The sequence below is a fragment of the Salvelinus fontinalis genome, chromosome 1, assembly GCF_029448725.1.
Source record: "Salvelinus fontinalis isolate EN_2023a chromosome 1, ASM2944872v1, whole genome shotgun sequence".
In the NCBI taxonomy this organism is placed as follows: domain Eukaryota; kingdom Metazoa; phylum Chordata; class Actinopteri; order Salmoniformes; family Salmonidae; genus Salvelinus; species Salvelinus fontinalis.
In genome coordinates, this window is record NC_074665.1 from 11,692,146 (window position 1) to 11,707,095 (window position 14,950).

The 14,950-nt window shown below is 43.8% G+C and overlaps 1 protein-coding gene across 1 annotated transcript; it reads right to left on the reverse strand.

Moving 5' to 3' along the window:
* Window positions 1-1,737: 1,737 nt before the first annotated feature.
* Window positions 1,738-2,992, reverse strand: LOC129810505 (recoverin-like). Its single transcript, XM_055864863.1, has 4 exons — window positions 2,901-2,992; window positions 2,656-2,793; window positions 2,395-2,545; window positions 1,738-2,270 (listed from the first exon to the last, which is right to left on the reverse strand). Exons 1-4 carry the CDS (start codon window positions 2,990-2,992, stop codon window positions 2,136-2,138), a joined length of 516 nt encoding a protein of 171 aa, XP_055720838.1. The 3' UTR covers window positions 1,738-2,135.
* Between the last annotated feature and the right edge of the window lie 11,958 nt (window positions 2,993-14,950).

The following is a 14,950-nucleotide window of genomic DNA, read 5'->3' on the forward strand; positions in this document are numbered from 1 at the left end:
AATATTTCCGATTTATTAAGTGTTTTACAGCGAAAACACAATATAGCATTATATTAGCTTACTACAATAGCCTACCACACTACCGCATTCTTTCATCAAGGCACATTAGCGATAGCAATAGGTACGTTAGCGATAGGGAATAAACCAGCAAAAGATATTAATTTTCACTAACCTTCATAAACCTTCATCAGATGACAGTCCTATAACATCAGGTTATACATACACTTATGTTTTGTTCGAAAATGTGCATATTTAGAGCTGAAATCAGTGGTTACACATTGTGCTAACGTAGCATCTTTTTCCCAGAATGTGCGGATATTTTTAAGACACTCCAACTATTCTGACCAAATAACTCATAAACGTTAATAGAAAATACATGTTGTATAGGAAATGACAGATACACTCGTTCTTAATGCAATCGCCGTGTTAGAATTCTAAAAATAACTTCATTACGATATGCAGTTTACGTTATGGCGAGAGCGTGCGCAAAACCTGGCCGCAAACGACTATTTCACATGTTCGACAGATATATGAAATACCATCATAAAATGGGTCCTACTTTTGATGATCTTTCATCAGAATGTCGTACAAGGGGTCCTTTGTCGGGAACAATCGTTGTTTAGATTTAGAATGTCCTCTTCTCCAGTCAATTAGCACGGAAAGCTAGCAAAGTGGCGCTAAGCTCTCCTTCCTGAACAAAGGCACACAACGCAACACGCCTAACGTCCCGAATAAATTTCAATAATCTAATAAAACTATATTGAAAAAACAATATACTCTAGCCCGGCCGCTCTAGCCTGGCCGATATGTGGAGCTGGGATGTACCGCACCGGGCTAAGCACACATACAGGAGACACCGTGCGCTCTTCCGCATAACACAGTGTCTGCCCGTACTCTCGCTCTCCACGGTAAGCCCGGGAAGTTGGCGCCGGTCTCCTACCTGACTTCGCCACACTCCCCTTTAGACCCCCCCCAAGACATTTTTGGGGCTGACTCTCAGGCTTCCAGCCTTGCTTCCGTGCTGCCTCCTCATACCACCGCCTCTCGGCTTTAGCTGCCTCCAGCTCTTCACGAGGGCGGCGATACTCTCCAGCTTGAACCCAAGGTCCCTTACCGTCCAGAATTTCTTCCCATGTCCAGAAGTCCTGTGCATGCTGCTGCTGCTGTCGCTGCTGCCCGTTACCACGCTGCTTGGTCCTATGTTGGTGGGTGATTCTGTCACGGCTGTCTTCCTCTTCTTCCTCTGAAGAGGTGTAACAAGGATCGGACCAATACGCAGCGTGGTATGTATCCATGTTTTAATATAGAAAACTGAACTATGAACACCAATACAAAACAATAAACGTGAACAAACCGTAACAGTCCCGTGTGGCACAAACACTGACACAGGAAACAATCACCCACAAAATACCCAAAGAACATGGCTGCCTAAATATGGTTCCATATCAGAGACAACGATAAACACCTGCCTCAAATTGAGAACCAATCTAGGCAACCATAGACTTACATAAACACCTATAATGAACACAACCCCATAACTCTACAAAAAAAACCTAGACAGTACAAACACCCTAGACAAGACAAAAACACACAAACCACCCTCGTCACACCCTGACCTAACAAAAATAATAAAGAGAACAAAGATAACTAAGGCCAGGGCGTGACAATAATAAAAATGTATATACGGTAATGACACAAAAGATACCACATAAACGTGCCGTTCCAACGGCACACTTGAACAAGTGCTATGTTACAAACTTAACAGCAAAAATTGCAAGCTTCAGGTCTCTCTTGATGTGAATATTTTGTCCCAGTGAGACTGACGTGGAAATATAAAGTTGAAGTGAAAAAAACGTTAAAAAGATGGCGTAGTCAGCAGCTAATGTTTCATCTCATTCAGTCTCTCCTGTACCTTCTGTGGCTGGTCAAACTGCACCAGTCTGAGGATGTTCTTGTTGTCCATCACTCCCTGGATAAACTCCTCCTCTGTTAGCTTATCTGAAAGGACAGAACATATAACAGATACAATAATAGATAGATTTACAATGCTCATTGCACATAAGCTCAAAATGCATTCATCAAAATACAATATACAATATATGTACGATTTTCTTGAACTATTCTTTGAGTGGTTCCTAAACATGAAAACAAGGCTTCCCATTTTCTTTCTTGCCGAAGAAATCCCAGATTTTATCAGCTCTCTTCTCTGGTGTGTTCTCATCATCAGGAAGATTCTTCTTGTCCTCTTTGGAGATCATGTTGAATATCAACTATAAACAGAAAGTTTCTTTCATCATTATAGAGATTTGAGCAGCACACAAAACATGATGTGACCACATCTCATCTCTTACACCTACTTCATCACATCTAATTCACAATGACTCTACAACTGACCTCGACCATCTCCTGGATCTCCTTCTTAGTTATGCTTCCGTTGTGGTCGAAGTCGTACAGGTTGAATTCCCACTCCAGTTTCTGTATGGTCCTCCCAGAGGAGGTCAAGTGCAGGGCCATGATGTACTCCTTAAAGTCCAGCATCCCATCACTGCAGGGTTCAATATCATTCAATTACTCTGTTTCTATATTCCACAAGTACTAATTATGCAGAGCAGTGCAAATCAGCAGGAACGTTGTAATGATCATATCATCCATCACCTGTTGGAATCGAAGCTCCTGAAGACGTGGCGTGCATAAGCCTTGGGGTCTGCGTCGGGGAAGAATTTGATGTAGATGGCCTCAAACTGCTGCTTGCTGATTTGCCCACTGGGACACTCTCTCAGGAAGGTCTGGTACCTATAGAGGATGAAATAAAGATGGATCAAACAGTAGCTACGTCTCAAATGACACCCTTCTCTCTATAAAGTGTATTTATTTTGACCAGAATTGTAAGTTCTAGGTACCCGGTACATAGCTGCTCCTCGCTGTACTTGGTGTTCAATTTCAGCTCCTCTAGGAGATCCTTGGACAGGGAGACACTTTTGCTGTTGCCCATCTCTCCTGTGTTTCGGGATCGTTGTCCTCTATTTTTTTCTCTGTTTAATCCCTCTCTGTTCGTTGCTCTATTTTGCTCGATTCCTCCATTGTTCTTTATCAGTGTCTTTGTCTTCCACAGTTTCTTTGTTTTCTCTGATCTCTCATGTGAGGGTACCCACTCAATCCTAGTCTGGTGCACCTCTGCTCTGACCAGAAACAAACACTGGCCCTCTTGTTCTCTGCTATTTAAATGAACACAGATTGGTATTGGTCCAGACTGGGTGTAGGGGAGATTATAGTACACACAGCTGGTGATTTTCAGTGCACTCAACTGACACCTACGTTGAAATGGATAGGGATTAAACAGCAGGGAACCTCATGGTCTAATACTGTTTGATTAGATTGGTGTCTGTATTACCTGTTTTACACTGATACTCAGTGAAAGGCAAAAACAGATATGAACATGAGTCATCTCTCACATGCTGTGATTATTCATAAGTATGACATTGTAATTTGTCAATTACTGAGGTAAAAAAAAGTTTTTATATATATAAATAAATGTATATACTGAACAAAAATATAAACGCAACATGCAACAATTTCAAAGATTTTAATGAGTTCAAATCAAATGGTATTGGTCACATACACATGGTTAGCAGATGTTAATGCGAGTGTAGCGAAATGCTTGTGCTTCTAGTTCCGACCATGCAGTAGTTTCTTACAAGTAATCTAACCAAACAATTTCACAACACCTACCTTATACACACAAGTGTAAAGGAATGAATAAGAATATGTACATAAAAAAATATGAATGAGCGATGGCCAAACGGCATAGGCAAGATGCAGTAGATGGTATAGAGTACAGTATATACAAATGAGATGAGTAATGTAGGGTATGTAAATGTAACGGATGTGAAATGGCTGGCAAGTTAGCGGGTACGCGCTACTGGCGTTTCAATCAGTTATGTCACTTGCTCTGAAACCTGCAAGTAGTGTTGCCCCTTGCTGTAACAGCTTTCCTCTTCCTCTTCATCAGAAGAGGAGGAACATGGATTGTACCAAGGCGCAGCGGAGTTTGTCGACATGATTTATTAAAGAAAAACACGAACTCGACTAATACACTAACAAAACAAATAATCGGTGTAGACAGATCTGAACGACTGACTCACATAACACGCGAGAATGCACGAACAGGGAAAAAAGCCTACACATAAATGACACTGAACAAACAAACCGAAACCAGTCCCGTGTGGCGCAATGACATAAACAAACACAGGAGACAATCACCCACAACGAACACTGTGAAAACACCTACCTAAATATGACTCTTAATTAGAGGAACGCCAAACACCTGCCTCTAATTAAGAGCCATACCAGGCAACCCATAAACCAACATAGAAACAGAAAACATAGAATGCCCACCCAAACTCACGTCCTGACCAACTAACACATATAACAAACTAACAGAAATAGGTCAGGAACGTGACACTTGCTCTGCAAGGGCCGTGGCTTTTGTGGAGCGATGGGTAACGACGCTTCGTGGGTGACTGTTGTTGATGTGTGAAGAAGGTCCCTGGTTCGCGCCCGTGTAGGGGCGAGGGGACGGTTTAAAGTTATACTGTTACATAAACTTTATATAATTTTTCATTATTAAAGTGGCTAGAGATGAGTCAGTATGTTGGCAGCAGCCACTCAATGTTAGTGATGACTTTCAGTCTCTCGGTCCCAGCTTTGATGCACCTGTACTGACCTCGCCTTCTGGATGATAGCGGGGTGAACAGGCAGTGGCTCCTGTGGTTGTTGTCCTTGATGATCTTTTTGGCCTTCCTGTGACATTGGGTGGTGTAGGTGTCCTGGAGGGCAGGTAGTTTGCCCCCGGTGATGCGTTGTGCAGACCTCACTACCCTCTGGAGAGCGTAACGGTTGTGGGCGGAGCAGTTGCGTACCAGGCGGTGATACAGCCGGACATGATGCTCTCGATTGTGAATCTGTAAAAGTTTGTGAGTGCTTTTGGTGACAAGCCAAATTTCTTCACCCTTCTGAGATTGAAGAGGCGCTGCTGCGCCTTCTTCACAACGCTGTCTGTGTGGGTGGACCATTTCAGTTTGTCCGTGATGTGTACGCCGAGGAACTTGAAACTGTCTACCCTCTCCAAGCATGTTGGGAGAGGCATGGCCATCAAAATCACTTGGAACTGAAATGAACCAGATCCCTGCTGCAAAGTCAACTGTAAAGCTTTCTTTGGTTTCCCTAATCTATCTATTCCAACAGGGACCACTGTTGATTACCCATAGAGATTTTTGCAATCAAAGAAAGAAAGATATTATTGGATATGGCCCTATCTTTCAGACGACTAGTTTAATAGCATATACATAAAGACCATTGTTCTTTGTACTGTGGTCATGCTTGTCAACGTATATATATATATATATATATATATATATATATATATATATATATATATATATATATATATATATATATATATATACATATATATAGATTCAATGTAGTATTTTTTGTTGTACATGATAATGACTAAAAACATATATACCAAGACACCAAGTCATCAGAATTACTGTAACATACATGACTTCAGATATTAGACAAGACTGCCATCTGCTGGAAAACGGAAGAAATACAGTTATTAAACTAGGAAACTCAGGCTTACACATGTTCAATACATGTTGATGCATAAATAATATGTAATTTAAGTTTGTGATGAAATGTGAATTGAAACTGTAAATAGTTACAAAAAATAACAATACAAATCGATTGCTACTGTAAATAGTAAAAATAGTCATTGAATGAAGACATAATAAAATATTTAATGAGGAAAAAAGTATTGAGAAATATTTAACATGCGAAACAACAACTGGTGTGTGTGTGTGTGTGTGTGTGTGTGTGTGTGTGTGTGTGTGTGTGTGTGTGTGTGTGTGTGTGTGTGTGTGTGTGTGTGTGTGTGTGTGTGTGTGTGTGCGTGCGTGTGTGTGTTTGTGTGTGAGCTGAAGTCATCTGCTGAAGAGCTGGTCAGGTTCACACCATCAAATCATCTTCGTATATGCAGCAGAAAAGTCGACGGAAGAATCTCACGACTCTGCTTTTCTTTGGTTTAATGACCACAACATCTTCTGGAAATGAGAAGGAAAAGATCAATCACAATAGCTTAAATTAGTTACAAATGAGTTAGTTACAAAACTGTCATGTTAAAATAAAACATTAGCTAATACCTTATATTACAGAAGGAAATGATAACCTGTCAAAGTGATCTGTGTTAATGTAACTCACCTGACTGGAGGTCAACTGGTTCATCCGTAACCTTAAGGTTGACTGGATTAGTGGCCAGGGGTGTTGTGATGTTGTCCACCTTAACTGGGGCATCAACCAGGGGTGTTGTGATGTTGTCCACCTTAACTGGGGCATCAACCAGGGGTGTTGTGATGTTGTCCACCTTAACTGGGGCATCAACCAGGGGTGTTGTGATGTTGTCCACCTTAACTGGGGCATCAACCAGGGGTGTTGTGATGTTGTCCACCTTAACTGGGGCATCAACCAGGGGTGTTGTGATGTTGTCCACCTTAACTGGGGCATCAACCAGGGGTGTTGTGATGTTGTCCACCTTAACTGGGGCATCAACCAGGGGTGTTGTGATGTTGTCCACCTTAACTGGGGCATCAACCAGGGGTGTTGTGATGTTGTCCACCTTAACTGGGGCATCAACCAGGGTTGTTGTGATGTTGTCCACCTTAACTGGGGCATCAACCAGGGGTGTTGTGATGTTGTCCACCTTAACAGGGGCATCAACCAGGGGTGTTGTGAGGTTGTCCAGCACTTTGTCATGGATAGTGGTCAAGGGCTTTTTAATGTCTGGCAGTGACAGCGGTCGAAGCAACTCCAACACCTTGACAGGGTTAGGGACAAATTCGTCGGCGATTGCCAGGTTCATGTCCACAGACTGAAAGCAAAAATATGTAATATTTAATAATAATATTAATATTTATTATTTAACATAACATTTGCAATATTGCAGATGTACTTTTTAAATGTGTGATTAACAATATTGACAACAATACATTTTAGGATCAGACATAACTGAATGAGTGGACGTTAATAAGATAAACACTTGAAATCATTGCTTACTCCATTGCTTCCTGAATCTTCAGCCTCGTCGACGTCTGCTGCTGAGAGGAGCATCTTGGGGCACATCTTCTTTGCAAACAAGTTGGCCACCACTAAACATCTCTCCTCATCACATATGAAGGCTTCAATCCCCAGGCACTGGGATGATGGGTACCTCTTCATGTACTCCCAGTAGAAGGTGTAAGCCCAGTACTGCTTACTGTCAGAGTCGGTACTCTTCTCCAGCTCCTCATTAACGATGTTGCGGAATCTGGAAGTGATGCTCTGAAACAGTGTGCAGATACGATCGGTGATAGTCAGGAACTCTGACTCAAGGTCCTCTGATGCAGGAGGGAGCCTCTCCAAGAATAGCATGACCCTGTGTTTAGGGATGATTTTCGTGGCAAAGCCTGGCATGGCATTAGCGGCGAAGCTTGGCGATGCAGTGAAGGTTGTCAGGTCAAATCCTGAGGGTGGAATGCAGGGTGCCGGTGCAATGCCTGGTGGTGGCGAACACAATTAGGATCAATCTTACATAAAAACTTGAAGTTGCACTCTAGTGTCCTTTTCACCTCAGTTAACACCTGATGTGCTTAACAAAAGTCACCTCTCAACAGGTGGTCTAGGTATGTCATGACATAGCACAAGTGTGGGGGTGGGACGTTTCTATTTTGTTCTATATTGCTTTTCTGTTGTTCGTTAAGCAAGGGGGAGGCCAATGACACCTGAATGGCCTGCTCCTTGAAGTTGGCAGTTGTCTCTAATAAACTGTATTTTGGTCAAAACTTATAATTTTCCCCTTGAGAGCAGTAGTCACCAACCTTTTCTGAGTCAAAATCACTTTCTGAGTCAAGATCACTTTCTGAGTCAAGATCACTTTCTGAGTCAAGATCACTTTCTGAGTCAAGATGCAAGTCCAGATGTAGCGCTCAGATTTTTTTTAAACATGACTTTAAAAAAAGTTAACCTATGCAACATTAACTATTTCAAAACTGTTCTGTAGCAATAAGGTTTGTTCAGTAGACTATAGGCCCAATACATTATCAATGCATATTGGCTACGCTTGGATTGGCCTGCCAATGTTGATCTTTTCAGACCATGTGTTTAAATAATATATATATATTTTTGGGATATATGATAACACTGGTAATTAGATAATTTGTTGTATTATTTGGGAGGCACAGCTGAGTGAGCATAATAATTCACATCATAATTCACAGGAAAATGTGCAGGCTATCTGATTGGCCAGCGGTAGGCCTATACAGTAGGTGCAGTTGATTTACTCTCTGCGCCTGCCGGGTAGGCGGAGTTCTACATTCAGACACAAGAAATGGTTCAAAATGGGAACACTATGCCTTCCCGGTGCTAGGGCTGCTGAATCAAGTGCACCTACAACCAACAGCGTGAAAGTAATACAAAAAATAGGAACTTAAGGCTTTATTGTAGGCTTTTTTACATAAATGTTTGGTGATTGACTAGAAGTGCCTTGGAGATCGACCAGTCAATAGTGATTGGCCGGTTGGTGACCACTGCTTTAGTGTGTGTACTTTACTGGACTTATATTTAGGATAGCGCTTTTCATCAGGAAAAGTTCAACAATCTCTGGAGGACGTCTTTAACTTAATTACCAAACTGTCTAGTTATAAAACTTTAGCCAGTAAGTTACACGACAGTGAAAAATGATCACCTGTCAAAGTGATTGTGACAGTGTAACTCACCTGACTGAAGGACAAGTGTTTCATCCAAAACCTCAAGGTTGACTGGATTAGTGGTCAGGGGTGTTGTGATGTCTACCACTTTGACAGGGTTAGGGGTCTCTGGGATTGCTAGGTTCAAGTCCACAGACTGAAAGCAACAAGGACACAATATTTAACAGAACATTTGCTACATTTCATATCTCCTTTTTCCCAACATTGACATTTATTTGTATTTTTATCAGAGTTAATTTAATGAGTGGACTTTCATAAAGATAACCACTTGAAATCATCGCTTACTCCATTGATGCCTGAATCTTCAGCCTCGTCGAAGTCTGCTGCTGAGGGGAGCATCTTGGGGCACATCTTCTTTGCAAACAATTTGGCCACCACTAAACATCTCTCCTCCTCACATGTGAAGGCTTCAATCCCCAGGCACTGGGATGATGGGTACCTCTTCATGTACTCCCAGTAGAAGGTGTAAGCCCAGTACTTCTTACTGTCAGAGTCGGTACACTTCTCCAGCTCCTCATTAACGATGTTGCGGAAACTGGCAGTGATGCTCTGAAACAGCGTGCAGATACGATCGGTGATAGTCAGGAACTCTGACTCAAGGTCCTCTGACGCAGGAGGGAGCCTCTCCAAGAATAGCAGGACCATTTGTTTCAGGATGACTTCCGTGCCAAAGCCCTGCATGGCATTAGCGGCAAAGTTTGGCGACAAGGTGCAGGTTGCCAGGGCAAAGCCTGGGGGTGGATTGCAGGGTGCTGGGGCAAAATCTGGTGTTGGGGTGCAAGGTGCCGTGGCAAAGCCTGTTGGTGGCGGACAAAGTGAAGATCAGTCTTACATAAAAACTTGAAGGCTTTATTGTTGGGTTTTTTACATACATCTTTGGTGATTGACTAGGAATGCCTTGGAGATCGACCAGTCGATTGCGATTGGCCGGTTGGTGACCACTGCTTTAGTGTTTGTACTTTACTGGATTTATACTTGGGATATCGCTTTTTAACAGGAAAACTTCAACTATCTCTGGAGGACGTCTTTAACTTAATTACCAAACTGTCTAGTTATAAAACTTTAGCCAGTAAGTTACATTACAGTGAAAAATGATCACCTGTCAAAGTGATTGTGACAGTGTAACTCACCTGACTGAAGGACAAGTGTTTCATCCAAAACCTCAAGGTTGACTGGATTAGTGGTCAGGGGTGTTGTGATGTCTACCACTTTGACAGGGTTAGGGGTCTCTGGGATTGCTAGGTTCAAGTCCACAGACTGAAAGCAACAAGGACACAATATTTAACAGAACATTTGCTACATTTCATATCTCCTTTTTCCCAACATTGACATATATTTATATTTTTATCAGAGATAATTTAATGAGTGGACTTTCATAAGGATAAATACTTGAAATCATCGCTTACTCCATTGATGCCTGAATCTTCAGCCTCGTCGAAGTCTGCTGCTGAGGGGAGCATCTTGGGGCACATCTTCTTTGCAAACAATTTGGCCACCACTAAACATCTCTCCTCATCACATGTGAAGGCTTCAATCCCCAGGCACTGGGATGATGGGTACCTCTTCATGTACTCCCAGTAGAAGGTGTAAGCCCAGTACTTCTTACTGTCAGAGTCAGTACACTTCTCCAGCTCCTCATTAACGATGTTGCGGAATCTGGCAGTGATGCTTTGAAACAGCGTGCAGATACGATCGGTGATAGTCAGGAACTCTGACTCAAGGTCCTCTGACGCAGGAGGGAGCCTCTCCAAGAATAGCAGGACCATTTGTTTCAGGATGACTTCCGTGCCAAAGCCCTGCATGGCATTAGCGGCAAAGCTTGTCGACGAGGTGCAGGTTGCCAGGGCAACGCCTGGGGGTGGAATGCAGGGTTCAGGGGAAAATTCTGGTGGAGGGGTGCAGGGTGCCGGGGAAAAGCCTGGTGGTGGGGGACAGGATGCCTGGGCAAAGCCTGGTGGTGGGGGGCATGATAGAGGGGTAAAACCTGGTGGTGGGGGGCATGATGCCTGGGCAAATCCTGGTGGTGGGGGGCAGGATAGAGGGGCAAAGCCTGGTGGTGGGGGGCAGGATGCCTGGGCAAAGCCTGGTGGTGGGGGGCATGATAGAGGGGTAAAGCCTGATCGTGGGGGACAGGATGCCTGGGCAAATCCTGGTGGGGGGCAGGATAGAGGGGCAAAGCCTGGGGGTGGGGGGCATGATGCCTGGGAAAATCCTGGTGGTGGGGGACAGGATAGAGGGGCAAAGCCTGGTGGTGGGGGGCAAGATGGAATGGCAAAGCCAGGTGGTGGGGGGAATGATACAGGGGCAAAGCCTAGTGGTGGGGGGCATGATGCCTGGGCAAATCCTGGTGGTGGGGGACAGGATAGAAGGGCAAAGCCTGGTGATGGGGGGCAGGAAAGAGGGGCAAAGCCTGGTGGTGGGGGCCAGGATAGAGGGGCAAAGCCTGGTGTTGGGGGCCAGGATAGAGGGGCAAAGCCTGGTGTTGGGGGCCAGGATAGAGGGGCAAAGCCTGGTGGTGGGGGGCAGGATAGAAGGGCAAAGCCTGGTGGTGGGATGCATGATAGAAGGGCAAAGCCTGGTGGTGGGGGGCATGATAGAGGGGCAAAGCCTGGTGGTGGGGGGCAGGATAGAAGGGCAAAGCCTGGTGTTGGGGGGCAGGATGCAGTGGCAAAGCCTGGGGGTAATATGCATGGTGCTGGGGCAAAGCCTACAGGTGGAATGCAGGGTGCTGAGTGTTTTACCACCACATTCCCTTGAAATTAGAAAGAGAAGATCAATATCATTCAAACACAACTTATTACAAAACTGTCTAGTTACAAAACATTAGCTAATAAGTTACATTACAGTAAGACATGATAACCTGTCAAAGTGATCCGTGTCAATTTAACTCACCTGACTGGAGGTCAACTGGAATAGTGGTCATGGTTGTTGTGATGTTGTCCACTTTGACGGGGTTAGTGATTAGGGGTGCTGTGATGTCCACCATGGGGGTAGTGGCCAGGGGTTGAAGCCAATCCACCACTTTGACAAGGTTAGGGACAATGTGGTCGGTGATTGCCAGGTTTATGTCCACAGACTGAAAGCAACAAGGACATCATATTTAACGTAATATTTGCGACATAACAAATCTTCTTTTCACCAACAACAACAACAAAAAATGCTTTGTATGAGTGGACTTTCATAAAGATAAAGACTTGTAATCATTGCTTACCTCACTGCTCCCTGAAGCTGGTGTCCCTTCATCCACGTCCTTCAGCTTTACCAGCTCCTCCACCACATGGTGAACCATGTGCCTCGTTAGCATGGTGGCCCTGGCAGATGTTGCAATCTTAAGTACCAGCTCTGTGCCAGTATAGTGGTGAAGATGAGTATGGATGTTTGTCACCATCTCAAGGATCTGGTACCAGCCAATATGCCAGTTGGCCTTGCCCCCTTTCTTTGTGACTTTAACCCCACACAGTGACAGCTGGTGGATTATGTCGTTTATGAGGGGCCAGTAATGAAGGTTGATGTCTTCCTCTAGGTGGCCTTGGAAGACTACGTAAACTATCATACCAATGATGTTCCTCAGGAGCTCCGAGGAGATTACTAGCTGGTCAGGGCACTTTGGACGAACCTTGCTCGCCTTGGGCTCTGATAGCCAGCTGCGGATAGAGCTTAATGGAATGTAGTCAGCAGGAGCTTCAAACAGCCTCTGGACTTTGGTGCTCACAGCTTCAATGAGGGTGCTGATCAGGGTGGAACTTTGGGTGAAAAGAGCTCTCCTAAGGTCCTCAGGGCTGCTTAGGCACTGGATCTTACGGTTGAGTGAGTGGACCATCCTGACACCAGTGGAACAGGAGTAGTAGACTTGAGCGACAGGAGGAGCCTTCAGAACTCTAGAGAGGTTCTCCACTACTGCCAGCACTATGGTGACACTCATGCCGCTCAGGGCCATGGAGGACCGGTCACAGGGGCTTTCCATCTGGCAGGACCAGAGGGCCTGGAGCAGCCTGGACACGATGTCCACCACCACCTTAGAGGGACAGCACAGCTTGGCGTACGGCTGGAAGGCCAGGCTCTGGGAAATGCTCTTTAGAGCTCTTACAACCTCATCGCAGACCTCAGGGTTTCTAAAATATACAAGCCAGAGAGACAGAGGAAACACTTTTATGCACTTTGAAACGCGTCCTCTGTAAGAAATGTGCTACATACAGTAAATGAAGATTGATATCGGCCCCTGCACTAGTCATTTCATTCAGCATCAGTGGATGGATAGAATAATACATAGACCAAACAACTGTAACATAAAGAGTGAATGTGACTCACAGGTAGGAGAGATCAGCAGTAAAGTCAAGTGAGTCAATGGCCTGACTAAGGTCGGTGGCCAACTCAGTAAAAGCCTCATGTTCAACATCCCTCATTCTGAGTTGAGTGTTCACCTCCCAGGTCTGTCACAGGAAACAGGGGGTGCCATTAATGCCCATAGCAGTGAGAGGAAAATATGGATATCAACGTACCATGAGCCAATGCTATATAAGGACATTGTTTATTAGAAAGGATAACTCACTAACTGTATATTATCTCCACTTATCTTATACTGTAGACATCTTTCTAATCTCTTACCAGGTGACTTATGTCATTCCCTTCCTCTGCTTCCTTTCTGAACCTTAAAATCAAATACAGAGCAACTGAACATTCCTGCCTTTTTCTCCTTCCTCTACTTTCACATTGATTTCCCATTGAGCCTATGACCGTGATTCAGTGGCGTAGCCAGAAATGTGTTGATGGGTGGGCCTGCAAACATTTGGGTGGGCCAGAAACTTCCTGCTATTGTACACATTTTGCCATGAGGCTGAGAGAAAATGTAGCATTTTAAAGCGAAGTGAAGCTACATTATAGATATGTTGACTGATAAAGGCACTGAATTATGAGCTGAATTGTTTGCTAATTGAACAAATGAAATAGGCAGTGGCATGGTGCATATAGCCATAGAAGCACAGTGAAATATGCCTCAATGCAGTCACATTTGTGGCTTATTGGGAGTGTGGCTCTCAGTTAGTTATTTTTGGCAACCCATCCCGTGAGAGTGAATGTCATTCCATATTATCTGTTCTGTTATATTTCATCAAATTTGTGCACTGATTGCTATGAATTCTATCTGATGGTGTTCGCATGTTTAGGTAAAAAGAAAATCGTGTCCCATTCAGAACACAAGCAATAAAAAATATATATATATATATTTGGGGAAGACCCAAAGGTTGCATGTTCGAATCACATCATTGACAACTTTACAATTTTAGCTAATTAGCAACTTTGCAACTACTTAGAACTTTTTAGCTACTTTGCAACTACTTAGCATGTAATATAACCCTTCCCCTAACCATAACCCCTAACCCCTAGCCTAGCTAAAGTTAGCCACCTAGCTGACATTAGCCGCAAATAAGTGGAATGCGGAACATGTCATATGTATTGCAAATTCATAACATATTGTACGGACTGCTTTAAAAACAAAAAAAATCTCTATTTTTGATGTAAATGGCATGTTACAGAAGGGTCCTGACATTTTTGAGCAATTGTACTTGTTTTTGAAAAATGTACCCCGACCAGCGATTCACTTCCTCATCATCGTTTTGCAGTACTGGGGCTCTGAAAAGACATGATCAAATGCTCTCAATATAGTGAAGCTGGTCTTTAGATGTTGTACACATGAAATTGTGTCTTTCCAAATGTACCCGCAGCGTTTTATTCCATTTTGTGTGAATCAAGCTGTTTCCCCTACACAGCTGTTCCATTCTCTGTGTAGCCTGCTGCTAGAATGGATGGAGAGGTATCCCTCGAGTCGCAACAAAATGTAATAAAACGTTGTGGATAAAGTTCGGAATGATACAATTCTGCCCCACCTGCCCTGAATGACGGGTCGCCACTGTAGCTAACAAACACACTGTGCAGATAATCTTCAAACTCATTCTTTCACACAATATTTTATCATCGCACTGGCTGACCACTGGCTCACCAACTCCCTTACCAAAATGGCTGACTTTTTATAGTGTCGTATGAAGGTTCATGTCCATTCCTGTATTCTGATTCCTAATTATATGGTACATAGTACAAGTAGCTGTACTCACCGCTCCAGGGACTTGTTCTTAACCAGCCAGTTGCTCATGTCC

Excerpts from the sequence above, each read along its gene's own strand:
- LOC129810505 (XM_055864863.1), bottom strand. The coding sequence starts at position 2,992 with ATGGGCAACAGCAAAAGTGTCTCCCTGTCCAAGGATCTCCTAGAGGAG. Across the intron at positions 2,546-2,655 it reads AGGAGCTTCGATTCCAACAG|TGATGGGATGCTGGACTTTA; the intron begins GTGATGGATGAT and ends TGAACCCTGCAG. Across the intron at positions 2,271-2,394 it reads AGATCCAGGAGATGGTCGAG|TTGATATTCAACATGATCTC; the intron begins GTCAGTTGTAGA and ends TTCTGTTTATAG.